General features: G+C 34.1%; 2 protein-coding genes across 2 annotated transcripts; both read right to left on the reverse strand.

The window, feature by feature from the left end:
• Nucleotides 1-6,173: 6,173 nt before the first annotated feature.
• LOC111374409 (zinc finger MYM-type protein 1-like) lies at nucleotides 6,174-9,060 on the reverse strand. Its single transcript, XM_022997081.1, has 4 exons — nucleotides 8,838-9,060; nucleotides 8,376-8,753; nucleotides 7,150-8,330; nucleotides 6,174-6,179 (listed from the first exon to the last, which is right to left on the reverse strand). The coding sequence occupies exons 1-4, from the start codon at nucleotides 9,058-9,060 to the stop codon at nucleotides 6,174-6,176; spliced, it is 1,788 nt and encodes a 595-aa protein (XP_022852849.1).
• Nucleotides 9,061-15,702: 6,642 nt separating this feature from the next.
• On the reverse strand, nucleotides 15,703-19,717 carry LOC111368013 (protein SUPPRESSOR OF MAX2 1-like). The gene is made up of 3 exons (XM_022989177.1): nucleotides 18,106-19,717; nucleotides 17,502-17,796; nucleotides 15,703-17,425 (listed from the first exon to the last, which is right to left on the reverse strand). Exons 1-3 carry the CDS (start codon nucleotides 19,389-19,391, stop codon nucleotides 15,851-15,853), a joined length of 3,156 nt encoding a protein of 1,051 aa, XP_022844945.1. The 5' UTR covers nucleotides 19,392-19,717; the 3' UTR covers nucleotides 15,703-15,850.
• Nucleotides 19,718-20,719: the final 1,002 nt, after the last annotated feature.

Here is a 20,719-nt window from a genome sequence, read left to right on the forward strand (position 1 = left end):
CCCAGAATTCCCTAAAAATGATATTTCAATGAATCTAACTAAAATTTAAAAATTATGTATAATAGGTGCTATTTTATGAGTTTAAGGACTAATATTTGTTTATATATTAAAATGTGTTTTCAACGCTCACTTTAATGCATTTATAAATTCATCAAAAGGATGTCAGATTGTCGATGGACATGAATTGTTGCGAACATGGTCCTAGACTCCTAGTTGTGTATTCTCCATCTCCATATATCAATACATCTCTTTGTTATTGATCAAATTTCTAATTCCACTACCAAGAGTATAGTAACACAAAACGAGTAAAAAGTAAGTAAAAATCACATGAAAAAAATAAAATAAAATAAAAGGATTAAGATTGATGCATCTTATGAGTTCGGGTTCTTGATACAATGAATAAGTGTAGATATGGCTCGATTTATAGTTAGCTCACTTTCAATGCAATAGTTACATTTATTTTTTCTTTTTTGAATAGAAACTCCATATATGACTAGATGGGCTTTTATGTCTCAACCTAAAAATAGAAAATAAAAAAATGGGAGTTTGGATTTTTCAATCCTAATTATTAATTGTGGGAAAATAATACAATGTGGAGGAGGATTTTCGAAGCCCTACCTTGAGATAGTACATCAAGAGGAGAAATAGAGATTAAATGTATCTATAAAGTTTCATTTACAGATTCTTTGACAGATGCTAAGGTGGTCCATCTCAACCCTTGGTCTAAGAAATGCATGTCACCTCAACATCTGTCAAAGAATTTTTCAAAACATTTGAGTACAAGTAGCTTAATTCATGAATCCATTTAAAGAGGCCTCCCTTGTGCATAAGATGGATTGTCCTATACACATGCCAGATGATCCTTCGATCATCCAATGGATTTTGATTACTCGCGCAGTATTTCGTTCCAACCATATATACCAGGAAATAAGCAAAGGAATAGTTGATTCATTAGAGTCCCTATGCCATTGAATCGATTTAAAGAGGCCCTCTACGTGCATAAGATGGATTGTCCTGTACATATGCCAGATGGATTGAAAACTTGTCGTTTGGAGTCTATGAGAAATTCTATATTCCACTCTATTCCTCTGACATTCCGTAGTTTTTCTAATTTTGATGTTTTCCACGTAAATCTATTCAGCTATTTTACATCTCCAGCTTCTTAAATTTTCCTTGAACAAGGACCGTATTGGCAAGATCGAGAAATTGGTCTTAGTTCCCCATATAAGGTAATTCTCACCAAGCACCTTTGTGCTAATTTATGGACACCAGACTCAGAGCTACGATTGCCACCATTAGCCTCACCGACTGTGGCCTCGAGGTCTGATCTCTCGTCTTCACGGAGGTTTCTAGGTCAGAGAGCTACAGTTAGATACATGACAATATAAATATGTATAGCTACCGTTAATCGACATAGCTAAACTAGATTTATAGTAATCAAACTCAATGAATTATATAGCTAAACTAGATTTGTAGTAATCAAACTCCATGAATTTATCTCCAATTGATACCTAATAAATCTAGGACGATAACGATAAATAGTTTAGATTATATTTTATAAGAATCGACCGATGAGTGAAATTATTATCAACACAAGCTCGATCAGAAAGCAACGTAGGGCACTAGCAACTTAATTTGTTAAGGATAACATTGTACCTTGTCCTTGGAATCAGACAGAACTTTTAACGGACAAGCAATACGTGTTGTAGGCGTGTTTTCTTGTTTGGGATTGATTATCTCCAGAGATTTCATTTTATCGTCTGTCTATTATTTGTTGGTTGACACCATAGGTATTTTAGCTTCTGGAGTTACCGTACTAGCCAAAGCTTCAATCTTTTGCTTGTTCTTTATAGATCCCATAGATAAGCAACGACTAGGGTTGGACATAAAAGGATTATCTTCTTCTGATGTTTAACTAAAGAACCCATGGACGCACAAAGATTTGGGATGGATGCTATTAGTTTATAACTTCACTGGAAGAATGAAGGACTATGGGACTGGTTTTATACTGTGTAGAAATCGTAATATCATAAATTTATGTTCTAAGAAATGGAATGAAAAAATTGAATCAAGATTAAATAAAGTATTGAGATATGAAGAAGATTTTGTGACGTAGTGGAAGTTATAGAGAAGATGAACAAATCTCACAAAAAAGAAAACTCACGAAAAGTTTTATTTCGTTCAAATTAATCGACGGCCTCAAGAGGCTTACAACGTATTTATAGCAAAAACCCAGAAAATTCGAAAATTAAATAATAAAAAAATAAATTCCAACAATGGAAAAAAAATCAAGATAATGACGGAAATTAATAGTCCTAATCTTCGGGATTACTCTCCAACAAACGAAATATAAATCCGAATTTATTTGATTGAGATATACTCAAAATAAAAATTATCAATAAAGGAAAAAAAGCGTAAACGAGGGCCTAAACGAAGGTATTTGTCCAAAATTGGTCCTACGTCAAAGCCTTTGTGTTTAACTTTTCAACCTGTTTCCAACCGAATCAGACTACAAATTTGTAAAAAACGGACAACTCCAAATTATTTTTTCTTGCGTCACTCCCACTTTGCCATGAAATCCAATTTCTTTTGCACCACATCATTTTGTCGGATGGATTGAAGAGTTTTTGGAATTCATTTTCATGAATTCTGCAAAATGAGTCGAATGGTGGTGTAATTGGGGTTATAAGAACGTAACACTTTAGCGATAATAATGATTTGCGGGTTCAGATCAGTTTCCGCAATTAGGTCCATGATTTGCACTTAAAAACCGATAATTTGTTGCCTATGCTCTAGGAGTGAATGCATTTTGCACTTATCATTTTTACTACCTCAATGGTAGTATTACCTATATTAAAAAGATTGTAGAAGTAATAGTTGAATATTTTAATAAAATAGGTTATCTGGTTTAATTTCCACTTATATTTATGATAGTAGCAGGCTCCTTTCGTGTAAAGTCAGAATTAGACCTGGAGAAGGTGATTCTATTAATGGATTCAAAACTTTTTATGATTAAAGATTACAGACGCTCGGACACTGCTCCTAGCAGTTCGAAGTAGTCGCATCTTGCGACATTTTTACATTTTACATCTCGTCTCGGATTTGCCTAATTGAAGGCATTTGGATTATGTGCACAAAAGTCGGTTTAGTTACTTCTTACTAGTTTGGAATGATACAAAATGAGTGTTCAAAGTAAAATTTTGCTATAACCTAGACGCTTAATAGTTTCTTTAACCTTATAATTGATACTTGTTGAGGGAATAATTACCGATTGATTTGCAAATCAATAATAAAGAAAAATATCTATATTGAGCATGTATTTTGGATGCTAATATCATAATTTTTTGTGTTATAAGCATTGCACTACTTTGTCTAGAAGTGTTTATAATGATGGTGGCGGTGACAACAGTGAGACGAGGTAATACAGTTTGTTACTAATGTTACACGTGATGGAGAAATATTTGAGCACAATTTGATGCATGATGGCCCGATACCAAGTTAAAATCCTTCCAGCTCGTTCACAAAGATTGTCACTCTTTTTTTCTTCATTAATATAGTCAAACTACGTAGTGTTACATCTTGAATTAGGCATTAGATATCAAATCTGGCTGCAAAAACAAAGATGGTGAAATTAGGATTGGTCCACACTCATATATATCCATAGATAGCACACTACAAAGAAATTCCAGGAGGGATGGAGGGCCAATTTGGATAGCTTCACATATTTATTATTATCTAGATCTTGCTGATGTGAAGACTTATAGGCAGCTGCAGACAACTTGTCTCAAATAGAAATTGGCAAGACAGATAAGTTCTCAAGTAGAGCCAACCTATATATTCCATCTCCATAATTCTTGAAAATACCCTTGCAAAAAGGAAAAGGTTGAACAAGAAAAATAAGGATAAGATTTCCTTTAATGCCATAATAAACCTTATATATACATGATACTTTGTACATGTAACATATTTAAGTTTACAAGATCAAAAGAAGTTTAAAAAATCGCACACCATATTTTCTTTAACTTCTCTAATTTTTTATGATGATACAAAATCTTAATGATGAAATCCTTCGTCACCCACTTCGCACGTTGTCATAGTGCACAATTCTTATATAAATAGTTAGATGTGCCTATATGTAACATTCTTTTCTTTTTAAATCAGAAAACTCAATTTTTCGGTGGGATTTCTATTCCTACACACCTGTAACTTCAAGATTATAGATCAAATGCTCTTAACTTAAAGGGTCATGTGCACAATTATCGTTCAAGCATCACATTCCTTGGACCTTTTCTTTATTGGGAAATCAGAACGAAGAAACAAAACATTTTAGTAATCCAATCAGAAAATTATACAAAAGAAATGCAAAAATGTAAAATTTATTATGACATCATATGAATCAAGAGTACAAGAGGGGCATCCCATGTTTACAATAACAATAAATGTATAAGACAATCCCAAAAAATAAAAAAAAATAAAAAATAAAAAATAATAATAATAATAATAATAATAATGTATGCCTCAAATTCAATGATACTTTGAAAAGGTGTTGAGACAAAACTCAGTGATATTTTTATGTAATGAAGTGTAAGAGAGCAGTTTAAGAGGGTGTTTGGGAGATATTTTTATGTAAAAATATATTTTTGAATAGTAAATTGATGGAAAATGTGTGGTTGAAAAATAAGGAAAAGTTTTTTTATTTACGTGTAATATTATTTTAACAAAGAATGTGTGATTGAAAAGAAGAGAGAGAAAAATATATTTTGAAAAAAATGGGTATCAAACGGAGCCTAATTATATAAAAAGACATAAAAATATTGAAAAGATGATAAGCAAAGACAATGATGGTGTGACTTGACATCAACTGGCACAATAATTAAGGTGCTAATTTCATTTTATTGTAGTTTAATCAAGTATTTCCTTTCTAATAAAAATATTAAATTTTAAGTCAATAAGAATTTGATTTAATGATGTTGATAAACATAAGACAAGGATTGTAATTCTATGCATACTTTTATTTATTGAGGGGATGTGCTTATTTTTTTCTAATAATTCATACTTTACTCTTTATTATTAATTAATTGATATATAGACCGTGACTCAAAGAATACACAAGACAACGAGTCATTGTGTTGATGACCTCAACATAATATGCACTCTGGCGATTAACAGAATTAAAACTTTGCATAGTTCGTTATTTATATATCATTGAAAATTACTAACCAAAACGTTAAAACAAATATTTACTCTTGTATTAAAACAAAGATTTTATTTTTTATTTTTATTTTTATTTTGCCAAAATTGATCTCATTGATTTGTTTGTCTTTGATTGATTTTTCACATCCTTATGTAGTTATATTTGCTCTTAGAAAAGTTGAGAAAGAATAAATTCGCAGGTCACCTCTAATTTTGTGGAGAAAGAAATGATTCAATATTCCTAGTGTGTGTAGTATACATATGAACTTGTAATCCAGTAATTACTAGTATAATTTTTATTTCATATATATTTATGAAAATCTGGATTTTTCTGTTCCATATTTAAGTATTTGTAAAATTTATAATAATCACTTTCGAAATTGCACTTAAATAGAAATCGTGAACTCATTTATGCTGTAAACTAGTATATATAGCTGTATTGCGGAAAGAAGCTGAAATACACTGATATAACTTTGAATTTGAAAATAAACTGTCATCTACCATCTCATTTTATTTTATTGCCGATGATTTTATTGATTATTTTTAGCAAGTGCTGCATACGTTCACGGACGGAGCCAACATTTTCTATTGTGAGGTCAAAAATTAAGTACGCTTGAATGGCACTCCAAGAGTGGTAGGCTTCAATCATTGGCGCTCGAGCGTCTTCTTCTAGCCTTGTCTGATGTCCTAAGTTTCTATTATGTCAAAGCACACTTGAGTTTTCGAAACACTAAAAATGAATAAATACACAAAAATATAAGTCGGCGAATAAACTAGAACAAGAAGTTTCCGAAAAAAAGGGGAGATCTCCATGTTGCTTCCAATTACATTAATAACAATGAACATGTTTATCATTGGACGTGTATAGAAATATGAGATCAAAGGGTTAACATCAAGACAACATATACCTTTATATATATGTATATTTACATACACGTGTGTGCACAGAAACATGAAATCAAATTTTTATATTAGGGACATCATAGCTGCAGAAAAAGGAAATAACCAAAATCGAGTGAGTTGAAATTAGGCAAATGGATACCAGAAAGTGAACAAAAGCAAAGATCAAGATAAAAAATGGTGAGTTTGATATCCTTGCAACTTGGATAGACTTATTCATGAAATTTTTTCAGACATGTACTTCAGTAACCATAAATTATGCAACTATTGTGTATTAACTTAAGAGAAAAAGAAAAAAAATATATTGTGGGTTCATTTGACCCCCCATGTCCGTCCATGAATACGTATTTATTGTGCATGCAATGCAATAAGCATTTCTTTTCTCTTAAATTTCACTTAAAATCTATATTTGGTGCTTTTGCAAAAATAATTTATTTTACCAGATATTTTTGTATTGAAATAGGCTATTTATGCATTTGAACCGTTTGTCGCTTGATCACTTTATTTAATTCCATAGTATGCACCAGGGGCGGAGCCAGGATTTATGTTCAGTGCGGGCATCATTTTTCGACGCCGAACTTCGAGGTTTTGGTCATAGATTTAATGATGATAAAAAATTAAAACAATATTACAACAACACTAAAAACGACATAATTTATATATTAAACTTGTTCCATGCGAGTTTTCATATTTTGATATCGTCGTACAATAACTTCATTATCGAGTTTCAAAAATATATCTCTCTCTACATAAACAATAGTGCTATCATTCATCCACTGATCACCCATCCGATTGCGCAATCTAATTGATGAAATGTATAGTTCAAAATTTAATAAAATTTGTAATCATACAAAAGGAAATATGTGTGTGTGTGTGTGTGTGTGTGTGTTGTTTTTGAGGAGAAAATAAAAACTATATGTTTTTTAATTTAAATTTTATGGTGTATAAATCTAATGGATAAAGCTCAGCAAGTCTAATTAAGCTTTTCTTGTCAAAAGACGAAAATGAATCTTGTGGGCATAAACAAGCTACACAAAGGAGTAACTCTGTGTTTACCTCCGAGAAACGATCATTCAATTCTTGAAGTTCTAAATCGATGACAGAGTAGAACAAATCTACTCGATAATGATGTAAATTTGTAATTTCTGGAGAATTACGCTGAGGGCGACCACGAATTGCAAGGCGTACAAACATATCATCCATGTTGGGTACATGAATGTAATATTGTTGACAAAAAGAACTTACTTCTTCAAAAAAGGAGTCCCACCTTTCGTCTCTCATTATTTGGAGTCTTCGTTTGCACAATCTCACCAATTGTATTGCATTCACAATATCTTGATCTTTTCTTTGCAATGCCTTTGACAGTTCATTTGACATCGTCAACACACTTTTCATCAACTGTAGATTAAATGCAAAATCAAATCTTTGTATCAACTCCAATAAATCTGTTGCATCAGATCTTTGATCACAAGAACAAGATTCATCTTCAACAATTATTGCAAGTACATTTAAAACAGAAGAGAACATGGCAAGCAAGCTGACCAAAGAATTATAATGTGAACTCCATCGTGTATCACCAGAGCGCTGAAGGGTCGTTTCTTGATTTAGTCCCCGTCCACTTAAAATCTCACCTTTTTCTAATGCCTCAACAATAAAGTCTAATTGTTTTTCTCGAAGAAGATCACAACGCTTGGAAGATGCTCCAACAGTATTTATCACGTTCCCAACCACACGAAAGAAATTAGTAATAGGGATGTTCTTCTTTGCCACAGCTACAAGCGCAAGTTGGAGTTGATGAGCAAAACATTGAATGTAAAAGGCACATGGACTCTCCTTCAAAATAAGTGTTTTCAGACCATTAAACTTACCTTGCATATTACTTGCTCCATCATAACCTTGTCCTCTCAATCTAGACATACTCAAGTTATATCTAGAAAATACCTTATCAATTGCAGCCTTAAGTGATAGAGCCGTGGTACTTGTAACATGTTCAATCCCTATGAAGCGTTCATTGACATGGCCACTATTGTCTACATAACGTAAAACAATAGACATTTGCTCCTTCATTGACACATCACAAGATTCATCAACTAGAATAGAAAATAGTGAGTCGCCAACATCTTTGATAATAACATTGATTGTTTCAATAGCACAAGCATTTACTATATCCTTTTGAACAACAGGTGATGTCAATTTGCAATTGTGAGGAGCATTTCCCAATGTGACGGCATTGATAGCTTCATTATGAGCAGCCAAAAATTACAATTGCACTAAGAAGTTACCTGGATTGGAAGAATCCTCAGATTCATCATGACCTCGAAATGAGTGCCCTTGTCGCAAAAGAACTCGAACACAATCAATGGATGCATTAAGGCGTGTAACATATGCATTTCTTGCTTGTTCTGACTGTTTGTAGAAAACTGATTGAATGTGTTGCTCTTGATTCATCAACACTTCACACTTAATGCGAGCTTGATTATGTGCACTATCATGAAGTCCAACATGAGTATGAAGCCTTTTTTTATCTTTCCAATATGTAAAACCTTCGCCAACAAAAGACTCACCTCCACCTTGCTTTCCAGAACTTGTTCTGAAAAGATAACAATACAAACAATAAGCAGCATCCTTCTCTACACTGTACTCCAACCAACTACCGAACTCTTTAAACCACGAAGGATTGAATCGTCTAATTGTTACTCCAAATTGTCATTTTGGAAAGTCGTAATCTTGGGGTTGACAAGGACCCTTTAACATATATGCTCTTCGAACTTCATCTCGGATGTTAGCATTGTAATCCAAAATTGGTATCCTTAGATCAGGATCAGTTGGAAGTTTTGTGACATCAAACTCCACATTATTCGATGCCCCCTCATCAACATCCACATTATTCGATGCCCCCTCATCAACACTATCTACGTTCCTTTTTCGTTGAAAGTATCTATTAATTTGATATCTGGATTTAAACATTTGATATCCAATTATTAATTGAAGTGAGTGAGAATAATTCGTAATGACAAAAGGAAAACATATCTATAATAATCAGAAAAATGCTCATGTCTGTATGGGAAACGTATCTATAATAATCAACAATAGTAGCATCAATATAACTTCAGCAGTATTTATTAAAGAAAAACTAATTGAAATATAAATTGCAATGGGTTCCCCAAATATCTAATGCTTAATTAATAACTAAAGATTATTAATTTACTGAATATTATTCAAAACCCCCTTAAGTTAATCATTAAAGAACATTAACTTAGTGAACTAGAAAGAAAGTTGAAATCCCACAATAAATACACCAATAAAAACAGTTAAACTCAAACTCAAACTCCAACAGAAAATTTACTGTGGGTGCGGTCAGTGGTCACTGCGGACATCATTGACGGCCATAATGGCACCAATATTCCAAGAAACTGAAAGAAAGATTCCGAGCGCGCCAAAAACCAGGAGAGAAACGGCCAGGGCAATCTCCTTGATGGGCTGAGAAAGAAGAACTTAATCAATTTCTCTACAACAGAGTAACAGCCAGGCTAACAGCATTTCCAAATTCCAATTCCACAATAGAAATATCAAATATAATTTATATAAACCCATGAGATTGAGAGTTGAGAAATGAGAACCATCAATATTCAATAATTAACCAGTAACACATTACACACTAACACTAACATTCATAAATTTATTAAATTAAGTAGTGTAGACTGCAGAACCCGAGAGGCGAGAGGAGAGACGTGATTCAGAATTTCAATTTTCAGAATTTTCACAATTTCAATTTTCAGAATTTTCCACACTCCATCTTCACTAAAATATACATTAGGTAAGCAAGGTAACTTTCAATCACCTTCTTAGTTCTTCGTTGGGCAACTTCCAGCTTCGGTCGGAACTCGGCAGAACCACAGAAGCAGTGGCAGATGCTCGCAGCAGTGGCGGACCTGGCGGTGGACTGGAAGAGTGGAAGTTGAGTCGGCATCGCCTGCGAGTTGAAGTAGCGACTGGCGACTACCAACTGCCGACTGGCGAGAAGCGGCGACGGCACCGGTTGAGAGCAGAAAGGAGAGACGTGATTCAAGATTTCAAGTTTGCAAGGGTTTGGAAATTGGAAACATGAATTGAACGGGTTATAATTGATTCAAGAAGTCGGGTCGGTTTGGGTCGGGTCACTAAACGGCCCATGGACTGATTCAAGAAGTCGGATCGAGAAATTGGGCCTTTTTAATTAAACAGGCTTTACCCCAAAAAAAGAAAAAAAAAATTGGGCCTATTGGAGCCCAAAAGTTCAGTGCGGGCATCTGCCCGCACTGGGCCTAATGGGGCGGATATGCACATCTTTAAAATTTTACTTAATAATATTTAACTCTATATTTCAGGTATTTCAATAAAAAGATTTTCAATACTCCATACACTTAAATTTTATTTTTAATAAAAAAAATTACATTCTTGCATAATTAATATTAACATCTGGATATTGCGTTTATTTTTGCCAAAAATATGAATTACTAGTATGTCCTTGTCCTTGAAATGTATGAAATTATATAACCAAACTAAGTACTTAAAGCATCCTATTAATGTTTGATATAAACTAAAATTAGAACAATAGAAACATGCATGAAAAAGAAGTAAACCTTCCCTTTGTTTACGAAATCTGTTGGATAAGTTAATATTTACTTAATATAAAATAATTATTACGTATATAAAATTAATTAACTTCTAATTATTTTCGCCAAACATGCTTATTTTTAAATAGAAGAGATTAAGAAAATCAGAGTCGTTGAGAGAACTATTTGTCTTTATTGCAAAAAGGTTGATTTGACATGAGTCAAAGGCAAACTAGTCTAAAGTTGTAAAGGCGTGTTGGGTTGGCAAGGTAAAGCCCCAACCCTGCATGCCTTCCTATCTTTTTCGCATCCAGACAAAAACAAGAGTAGCTTTTTTGTGAATTATAATTAAGGGTTATTTCCTTATTAATTGAAGGATATCTCCCTATTACATATAAATATGTATATATTTGCGACAATGTTATTGGTAAAAACATGTACATATATGATAAAACAGCTTATATGACCTCAAGCTCGGTAAGAACTAGCATATAGAATATCGATCCTTTTTCTGGGGTAGGGATAAAGTTCGGGGGAAACAAATAAAATTTGTTTTATACTAAGTTGATAAATAGAAAAAAATTCATAAAAAAATATCTTCTTCTTCTTCATTTTTTTATTTTTTAACTATAGAAAATTAAATAGGCTAGGGACGGCACCTCGGCTAATGTTTCGGGCTGCCCCTCTATTAGCTCAAGTGCTGCCCCTTCCCTTCGCCCCCGTTCTCTGGCACTCTCGAATTAGTTTGAGTGAGTTAGTTGAAGTTCATTTGTTTGATTTAAATGTTTCGTTTGAGACTAATTACTAGTTAATTCTATATTTTTTTCTTCTCTAACAAAATTATTAATAATTTATTGACAATCAACATCAAGTGATTGAAGGGAGATGCCAAAATAAAAGAGGACAGACCGTGCTTTTGAAAGGGAGAGTGTTTACAGGCATGCGTTTACTTTAGATGATTACCTTATCTATCGTTTAAATTGTAGTTTTCCATGATAACTTTCGTAGCAGCAAGAGAAGATACTCGTGTTGCAGTGTAATTGGTCTAACTAAGTCTTTATTTTTATATTATTATATTGTGCATGACCAAAAACTTTTTATCTTTTTTAATTATAAAATTATTTTCCTTTCTTACAAGATATAATGAGTTAAATATGAGTACGCGCATGCATGCATAGTTCACACCAACATGCAATTAGTATGAGAGGCGAAGCCAAGAAATTCTTTCAATGCGTGCACAATTTAATCGACGTCAAATTTTGAATTTTTTGTCATGGATTTAATTATGAAAAAAAATAAAAAAGCAATATTATAAAAATACTAAAAATGGCATAGTTCATAAGTTAAACTTATTAACTGTGAGTTTTCATACTTTGTATCATTGTACAATAATTCAATTATCAATATTTAAGAATGTATCTCATTCAAAAAATTGAATTTCTATGATAGGATATATTGCTTTTTTGTCTTACAAAAAACTTCAATATCTCATTGTTACATAAAAACTCGGCCAATTTATAGATGTATCTTATCGAAATTGAAAAGATAAAACTTCAATCAATTATATTGCAAGTGTCTATAACACTTATCTTTAGCATACTAATTCAACAATAATAGCAAGTGACTTTCCACTTATTCATGCACGGATGAGTGACTGGGAATGATGAAATAATCTATTTTTCAATAGTGATAAAGAAGAGGAAGCTGCCTATGAATACGAAAGAAGTTTACATCCACAAAAATAAAAAATGAATCAAATTATTCAAATAAAGCTCTCCAGAAGATTCACTGTCAATTTTATTCCTAAACTTAAAACTTTGTGCCAATCACATGATCCATAATTGATTTCCCAAAAAATAAAAATAATAATAATAATAAAATAAAGAGGTTTCTTTATTCCACAATTAATCACTCAATACCAAAAGCATCGAATCCTAGACTTTAAAAAATACCCTTTAGATTTGCGAAACCATCGTAGAAATTAAATCATCCAAAAATCCCACTAGTTCTTTTTTTTTTTTTTTTAGTTACCTGAAAAACCCAAAAAGTTGACAAATAGTGTCCATCCCATCATTGCATTCCAAATATGGGGCTCTCGAAAAAATTTTTTAAAAAAAATGTGGAGGTAAGTGCCTGCACTTTACCATATGGGTTGCCCACACTAAACCATACGGAGCTTCACCCCTGATTAGTATGTATGTATTTATTGACAACATAAAATTTAATTGTTTTTGTAGGATACATACTCTAATACATATTCATAAGTTTTAAGCATTCACAAATGTCTTTCCGCTAGCAAGAATCTTTTGGACAATGTTATTGTGAAGTGTGAAAGATTGAACTAATAGATTTGATCGATTTATAAAGCGATCATCCAAGAAAGTAATAAGATATTTTATTGTCATGATTGTGATAATTACTAATAGCATATCCTTCTATTTTCGGCTAATATATCATGGATAAAAATATGCATATCAACAGTTAAAACCGAATATTAACACTAGTCTATCGATTCAAATAACATTTTACAATTTAGTTACAATGAAACTATATCAATCGAGTTCAAATACAACTCTCGCTAACCAACCTCCAATTACATGAATACAACTTCCTAAATGTTCTTAAGGTACAATCAAGTGTCCCACCTTGATGGAATTTGGATGTGAAACATTGGATTGTTTTACATATTTCTTTCCTTCTTGTATGGGCATTAATGTTTCCAATGAACTTGTTAGTCTAAAAATACAAGTTACATTTGAACATCTTTATGACATATAACATGCATCTTGATATATTTATGATTTTCATGAAAAGTTGATGATGAGAGTTGTTTTAACATATTATGACAACACAAGGTTTAAGTTCAAGATGACTTTGAAGATTTAATATGGTATATGAACTCAACTTGTTAAAACTAATAATTAAATTTGCTTAAAGCTCAAATTAACAATTAAAAGCGTGCCTCTATTTTGTGAAAACATGTTAAAAGTAAAATATAAAATCTTACACCTCTTAAAACAGTTAAAATTTCTCTTTGCAAGATCGATATCTTAATATGGAATTCAAGATTTTATAACGCCAGCTCACTCAAAACATTTATGACATCACGTCCAACTAGCTCATTTAATCCAGTGGCCACGTTCTCTTTAACTTACGCGATGGCCTTTTACCTATTCAATTGATTTTGGGATAGTGTGAAACAATAATAATCTCAACTACAAAAGAAACGATGACCAATAAATGAAAACACATGCATTGTTTGAGAGTCAAATGGACCAATTTGTAAAGAAAAAACAAAGATTGCAACATTTTTTGTCGATTTAATTAGGTGTCCTTGATTTGATCTTTCTAAGTGTGTCTAGATTCAAAGAAATGTCCCTTTTGGGAAGCTAATGCATTGATTTGGAGAAAATGGGTTGGGTGGGGTTGTGAAATTTGTGTTTCTAATTAATTTTTTTGTCCCTTTTGAAAGTGCCAATGGTCTCACGGCAAGGTAGTGAGGTTATTGAAGAGGGCGGCTGTCTGTTTGCTACGTCGACTATTACAAATGAACGTGCAAATTTGGCTAAAAATCAAAATGTTTGTGTGGTTCATTGTAATGCCTTGCCTATGACTCATCTATATTAATTAATATTTCAAAAATCGATCCCTACATTGACTTGTAAAAGATAAAAAGTCAGATTTCAACTTGTTAATTTGATATGAAAAAATGTAACTTGACTCAAAAATCAACTTCTTCGTATTATTCTAAACAATGCCGAAAGACTTAATTTACTAGTCGCTTCATTTGGGAAGCAGATGAATTGATCATAGATCGACCAACTTTCGAAGCTGCATTTTTTAGTTACTTTACATAAATAATTCAATACTATTTCACGGCCAATAATATTTTGATCATTGACAGCTCTAATAAGTAAAAAAACCCATTCATTGACGAGTTATGAGGATCCACCTCGTTAAAGGGCTTGTTCGGTAGGGCTTTTATTTTTGTTTTAACTTTTATTTCTTGTAAAAAGAACTTCTTGAAGTGTTACCTTAGACCTGTTTCATGTTGAAATTATTATAGGATTTCTAAAAAATTATTTAAACATGTTGAAAAATAATTTCTTAATCTCAAAATCAACTTTTTTTTAGAAAACCTTTGCGACACAAGTGCAAAGAATCTCTTTATATACTTGTTTGTGTAAATATTTTATTAATTCGTAATTTATTTGTTCTTTATTTTTTCTATTTTAGGTAGGAAGAGAAATTAATTCATAAGTACAGAAAATCTTGATAAATAATACTTGACGAAAATTGATTGAAACATGAAAAAACAAAAAACAATCCAATTATCTACAACTATATCGACATCACTTAGGATCCATCAAGAATTTTTGTACTCGTGACTTTTTCCAAATTAAAAACATTACTTTACAAAGGTGACGATGAAGACACGTAGTATTTTCTGTAACTTACTTTATTGATGGAGGCACATTTGGTGATGATAATCAATCCAAAAAGCTCATTTTTGACCATCAATCACTTCATCATCTCTGAACCTTCACCAGATTTTTAAAGTCGTATTCCACTGATCACATCAAAATGGTAAATCTAGCATTCAAGAGTTAAATGACCATAATATCCTCTCATAATAAAACAACATAGGAAATTTGCACTGCTTGTTCCTATTCTATTTTGATGCTCAGTCAAGTTGATCTTCGAGCTTTCATTATAATTGCACGATCAATGATAAGAGACGTAAACCAACTTTATAAATCTAGTTTTCAAAAACTTGGATCAAGTTGTGCTTTCATAAACATCAAGTGATGATCTAACCAATATTTCAGAATCACCAGTGATAATTTGTGCACGTGATTATAGAACATTGTTTCTTAGTAACTCAATGAATGAAAGTGCTCAAAAACACCGAAGTGAACATCTAGTTAAACCAATCTATTTCAAGCACTCTGATATAGATTGCTATACAGTAAGGTTCAAGACGAATGCAACAATTTCCGCAATGAAATTATACTTGAGAAAAAACATTATATTCTTATTGATCAAATGATACTCTTACATGTAACAATTAAACTTAATATTTACGATAAATTACTATTGAATAACAAAAAAGTTTACTCCTTCATAACCTTCGGCCAATCACTCAAAGGAGAAATAAGAAGTTAACCTTTTACAGTGATTCTACCAGGTAACCAATCTCCATTGCCTCGACCATCGGATTCTGAGTTGATCACGAGCCATACGACCTTACTACCACCACCAACAGAGGGTAGATACATCTTGAGCTGCTCGAAGCCCGGAACTAAAACTTTTTCTATCCACTCTTGTAGACTGATTCGGTCGTGCCATAGCCCTCTTAGGATCTTTTCTATAACATCGTCTTCTACCTTTATGGGCATGTTTTCATCTACAACCATTGAAAATTTCACCGAGATTGTTTTCTTGATCTCATGGAGAACAAAAGCGAGATCAACTGGCTTGAACGGTATGAAATCATCAACATTGCTAACTAGCTCGTGAGGTACTGATGTAATTGAGAAATGTGTGTTTTCAAGGTCTAGAACATCTTCATGATCAATGCTGAGCACACTTGAATTGTGAGATGTATTAGTTTCATCTTCATTGTCCGCTGCAAGATTTAGGTCCAACGATAGGTCAGATCCAACTTCAATTCGAGGCTTTGTAGGTCTATCTTCATCTGATAACCAATTCCCTTGGCGTTTTGCACACTTTTCTTTGACTACGAGTTCTAACTGACAATTGCCACTTGCTACGGAGGCAAGCTTCTTTTCATCAACAAAATGACCATCTTTATGATTAGTAATCGACCAATCTCCCGTCAGAATAACTATGGCATTGCCAAGACTGACATCACGGCCGTGAGTATCAGTGAGTCGACCTCTGTCCATTGCTTGTTTTACACTCCCACGCACCATCATATCCGCTTTATCAATGTCTTCAAGCATGATAACTGAAAATGGATTTCTACGAACTGCCTCAGCAATGCGATCAATTATTGTTTTACCACGTAAATTTACATTTGAGTCTTCATCATCACGTCGCGAGCTAAGACAGGTCAATACTGGATTAATCCCACATATTTGCTCTGCAAGTACTGATGCCATCTTCTTCTTGGCAACTCTGTCAGGGCCTGTGAACAATAACCATATGTCACCCCTTGATCCAGCACCTCTCCGCTTTCCATTACCCAATCTACACCGTGTCATGGCAGAAGCCACTGCTGAGGCTGCTTCCGCCTGCCACCACGCCATTGCCAATAGGCCCTTGAGGAGCTTTTTGTATAAATCAGAATCCAATGCACTAGCAAACTTATCGAGGAACTCAGTCTGTGGTTCAGAAGAAATGTAACCAATGGAATCTTTAACATAGTCTTCAATAGCTTTCTTGGGTGTACTTTCAGTTCCTTTTCGTCCAAGACTGAGATCCGTCCCCACTGGACTTCTCGGGGGGCTACCTGCAGGGCAACTGGTGACTTGATTTATGTTCAACTGCAGAGATTCTCCAAGCGGTTTACTCGTCTGCAACTTGGGCTGGAAAGGTTGAGGAGCAAGTAGGGATGGATTTTTCAAGCTCGTCATGGATAGAGTTGCTGCTGGAGCAGTTCTCTTAGAACAGATGTTGCGATGAAAATCAGGATGCAGATTCAAGCATGTATCACCCCATTTCTTCTGTAATTCTTGACTTTTCTGCTTTGAAAGCATGCCTTCATCCTTTCCCTGTAAATATAAATGCTATTACCCTTCATGCGAATATAACTTGGTTTTTCAAGAGTTATGGTTGAACAAAACATACTTGTGTGTCATCCATTGTGATAGCATCCCAACTGTCAAGTTTGGCATTTTGCAACCACTGTGGCAGAGATTGTTGAGTGACTTCTGGTTTAGCTTTGGAAAATGATTTCTCAATGGCAACTAGTTTTGCAACCTCTTTTTCATAATTCTCTGAACATCTTGGGCAAAAGGTTGTTCTCTGAGCAGTATCCAAGTTCTCCGATACACGCTGTGTCCAAATCGGCTGCCGAATTGGAACACTTTTCAATGAAATCAAAGATTCTGTAGGAGTGCTTAGAATTCTCTCAGTTCCAAGCCTAAGACACAATCAATTCATAAAAATAATATGATCGATAATTGTAGAAGAAAGGAAAACAATTCTCCAAATCCTAGCATAAGCAGTACTATAAACATAACCGTGCTCCAATAGTTACAATAATTAATAGCTCGATCAATGAAAATAGGAAATCAGATTCCTTAAATTATGAAAGATACACATGTTGCAAACTCTCAAACATACCGAGATTAAATCAACAAGTACACGAATAATTCTAAGATCGGTTCATTTAAAGGCTCGTTAAACAATTTGGAAGCACTAGTTCGAATAGATTAATGCAAGATTATACCTTGGAAACATCCCTGGCAGAGACGAGCGCAAAGCAATAGGCACTGCCTGCAAATCCCAATCATTTTCCATTGTAGTATAAAAAACCTGGCACCTCTTATAAGTTTCATATGTTGCTGTTCCAATCAACCAAAGCTTATGATCACCATTATTACCCTCCCCTCCAAATCGGGCCAATAACTTCGCCATTTCCACCACAGCCGCTCTCTCCATCTCTGAAACCACCCGCTGTTGCTGAACGCCACCAAAACCCATAGGCTGCTCCACCAGCCATTTCAAATCTCTCAAATCAAGAATTATCCCTCCACTCTTAATCCTGCACTCAATCACGCCGCCCAATTCCTTTATCTTCATGGGTATTTGATTCTTATCGGATAGAAAATATTTCTCAATCGAGATTACCTGAACATTACTCAAAGGCCCTTCGATTCCCAATTCTTTATTCTCTAGTTTCTTCAACAATTCCTTCACCACAGCCTCGGGCTCTGAATCCCCGACCAATACAGGGTTCCTCTTCTTAGTTCTCACCAAAATATCAATCACCTTTTTCACTTCTTCATTCCTTTGATTTACAATCTGTCTAGTATCACCCCCCTGCTGCAGCCTCGGATTCAAATACATGTTTCGATTAGACAATGAAACAGATGCAGATGGTTTTGGCATACTCAGTGCTGATAATTGACCTGGAATAGAAAGCATCCTTGGTGCAATACCTCCAAAAGCTCCTCCCAAATTCACATTAGCACCAGCAACATGATAATTATGAGCATTCGCATTCGAATTTGAAGTCTGCAATTGCTCAATCGCGGCCTTAACAGCAGGACTCGAAAAACTTGCCTCGCGCATAACCCTGCTAACACTGGGATCATCCAATATCGAAATAATAAGCTGCTCCAGCTCCACTTTGACAGCAAGCAGCGGCTGCTGTTGCTGCTCAGGGCACCCTCGCCTCTGATGCGCGTGCGCTCGCTTTAGAGCGGCCATTAGCGCATTCGAAATGCCGGGCTCCATCCCCGGAGCCATGTTCTGGTCCGTGGGGAGCCTCTCCAAGGCCACGCTGAAGCAGAGCTCCAGCGCCCGGCACTGAAGCGGATGGCTAGAATTGGGGTGTGAACGGATGCATGCCTGTCTTAAAAACCCCGATGGAGCCGCCAGCAGCGTCGCCGCCACGTGTAACGGCGTGGTCTGCCCGTGGTTCCGGCGGCCCGCCTCCGCTATTGAATGATTCAAAACACTCGCCGCCTCCGGCGTCAGAGTCTGCTGAATAGTACTCAACCCAGTTCTCATCTTCTTCTATCAAAAACGAACAGAACCCAAAAATTCAGAAGTGAAGAAAATCTTATTTATACAAAGAAAATTAAAATCCAAGAAAGGTTATATGTATCAAAATTAGATTGACAGGTTTCCTTCAATTTTGGTAATCTTGAATCGGATCGTGCATACTTTGTATGCGTGACACCAAAAAGCCGTATAAAAATTCAACGCTATAAGGAAGGATCACAGCCCTTTTCACATAAAAGTACAAAACTCAAGAAAAAAAAAATCGAAATCTAAAGAGGAAAATATCAGAATAAACGTTTCTCACTGATTTTCTTGAATTAATGTGAGTGTAATATTAAGCCCCTGTTTGATCCCCATTAAATTAAATTACATTACATTTCATTTTTCTCTTTCCTATTTTCAACCACACAATCTTCTAAAAATAATATTACACGTAAATCGAAAACTTTTCCTTCTTTGTCAATCACTCATTTTTTTAAAAAATACTATTCCCCCAATTTTCATTTTCAGGTAATAGAGATCAAACAGGGGCTAAATGAGTTGAAAAATGGGAGCAACTTTTTGATATAACCACAGAAATTGCCATTAAAAAATTAGTAGGAGGTGTCAGAGAAGGGAGCATGCAACGTTTCTTGTTTTGTTTTGTTGGAGAGAGAGAGAGAGAGAGAGAGAGAGAGAGATGGAATTTATGGAAAATAGGGTCAATGGAAGTACTATCACTTGCAAAGATTTCTGGGAAAAATATGCTTTCTTGGTACAGTAACCTGTTCTATTTTAAGTGAAGGATTGTGATAAATGAACAAACACATTTATACAAAAAATTTTATACACCCTCACAATATAATGGTAGGGACCATATAGTCGAATTTTTTAATGTAATGGGAACCCTCATACATGTGAGAGTTAGTAAATCATTTTGTCAATCAAATTTTGTACAAATAATTTTATCTTTGGCCGAATTTTTTAATGTAAGGGGGACTCGCATGCATGTGAGAGTGAGTAAACCATTTTGTTAACCAAATTTTATACAAATAATTTTATCCTTAAGTGAAGAATAAAACTATTTGTAAAAAATTTGATTGACAAAATGATTTAATAACTCTCAAATGTATACGAGTCCCCCTTGCATTAAAAAATTCGGCCATGTGATCCCTACCATTCTACTGTGAGAGTGTGTAAAATTGTTGGTACAAATGTATTTGTACATGCAGCACAAATCGTGAAGTGAAATAGTAAAGTTTTTGTTTGTTTATTAAATTCACATGCTCTTGCCACGTCTTGTAAAATAACTCATGTTCGCCTTTAAGCCAGATTTCTGCAAAGGACATTGCGTA

The sequence above is a fragment of the Olea europaea genome, chromosome 2 (assembly GCF_002742605.1).
Source record: "Olea europaea var. sylvestris chromosome 2, O_europaea_v1, whole genome shotgun sequence".
NCBI lineage: Eukaryota > Viridiplantae > Streptophyta > Magnoliopsida > Lamiales > Oleaceae > Olea > Olea europaea.

Bases quoted from the DNA above. Each gene is read 5' to 3' on its own strand.
- LOC111374409 (XM_022997081.1), bottom strand. From the start codon at position 9,060: ATGTTTAAATCCAGATATCAAATTAATAGATACTTTCAACGAAAAAGG. The intron at 8,754-8,837 runs GTCCTTGTCAAC...CGTGGTTTAAAG, and splicing joins AAGAGCATATATGTTAAAGG to AGTTCGGTAGTTGGTTGGAG. The intron at 8,331-8,375 runs GTAACTTCTTAG...CTCATAATGAAG, and splicing joins TGAGGATTCTTCCAATCCAG to CTATCAATGCCGTCACATTG.
- LOC111368013 (XM_022989177.1), bottom strand. From the start codon at position 19,391: ATGAGAACTGGGTTGAGTACTATTCAGCAGACTCTGACGCCGGAGGCG. The intron at 17,797-18,105 runs GTATAATCTTGC...ATTGTGTCTTAG, and splicing joins CTGCCAGGGATGTTTCCAAG to GCTTGGAACTGAGAGAATTC. The intron at 17,426-17,501 runs GTATGTTTTGTT...TTATATTTACAG, and splicing joins TCACAATGGATGACACACAA to GGAAAGGATGAAGGCATGCT.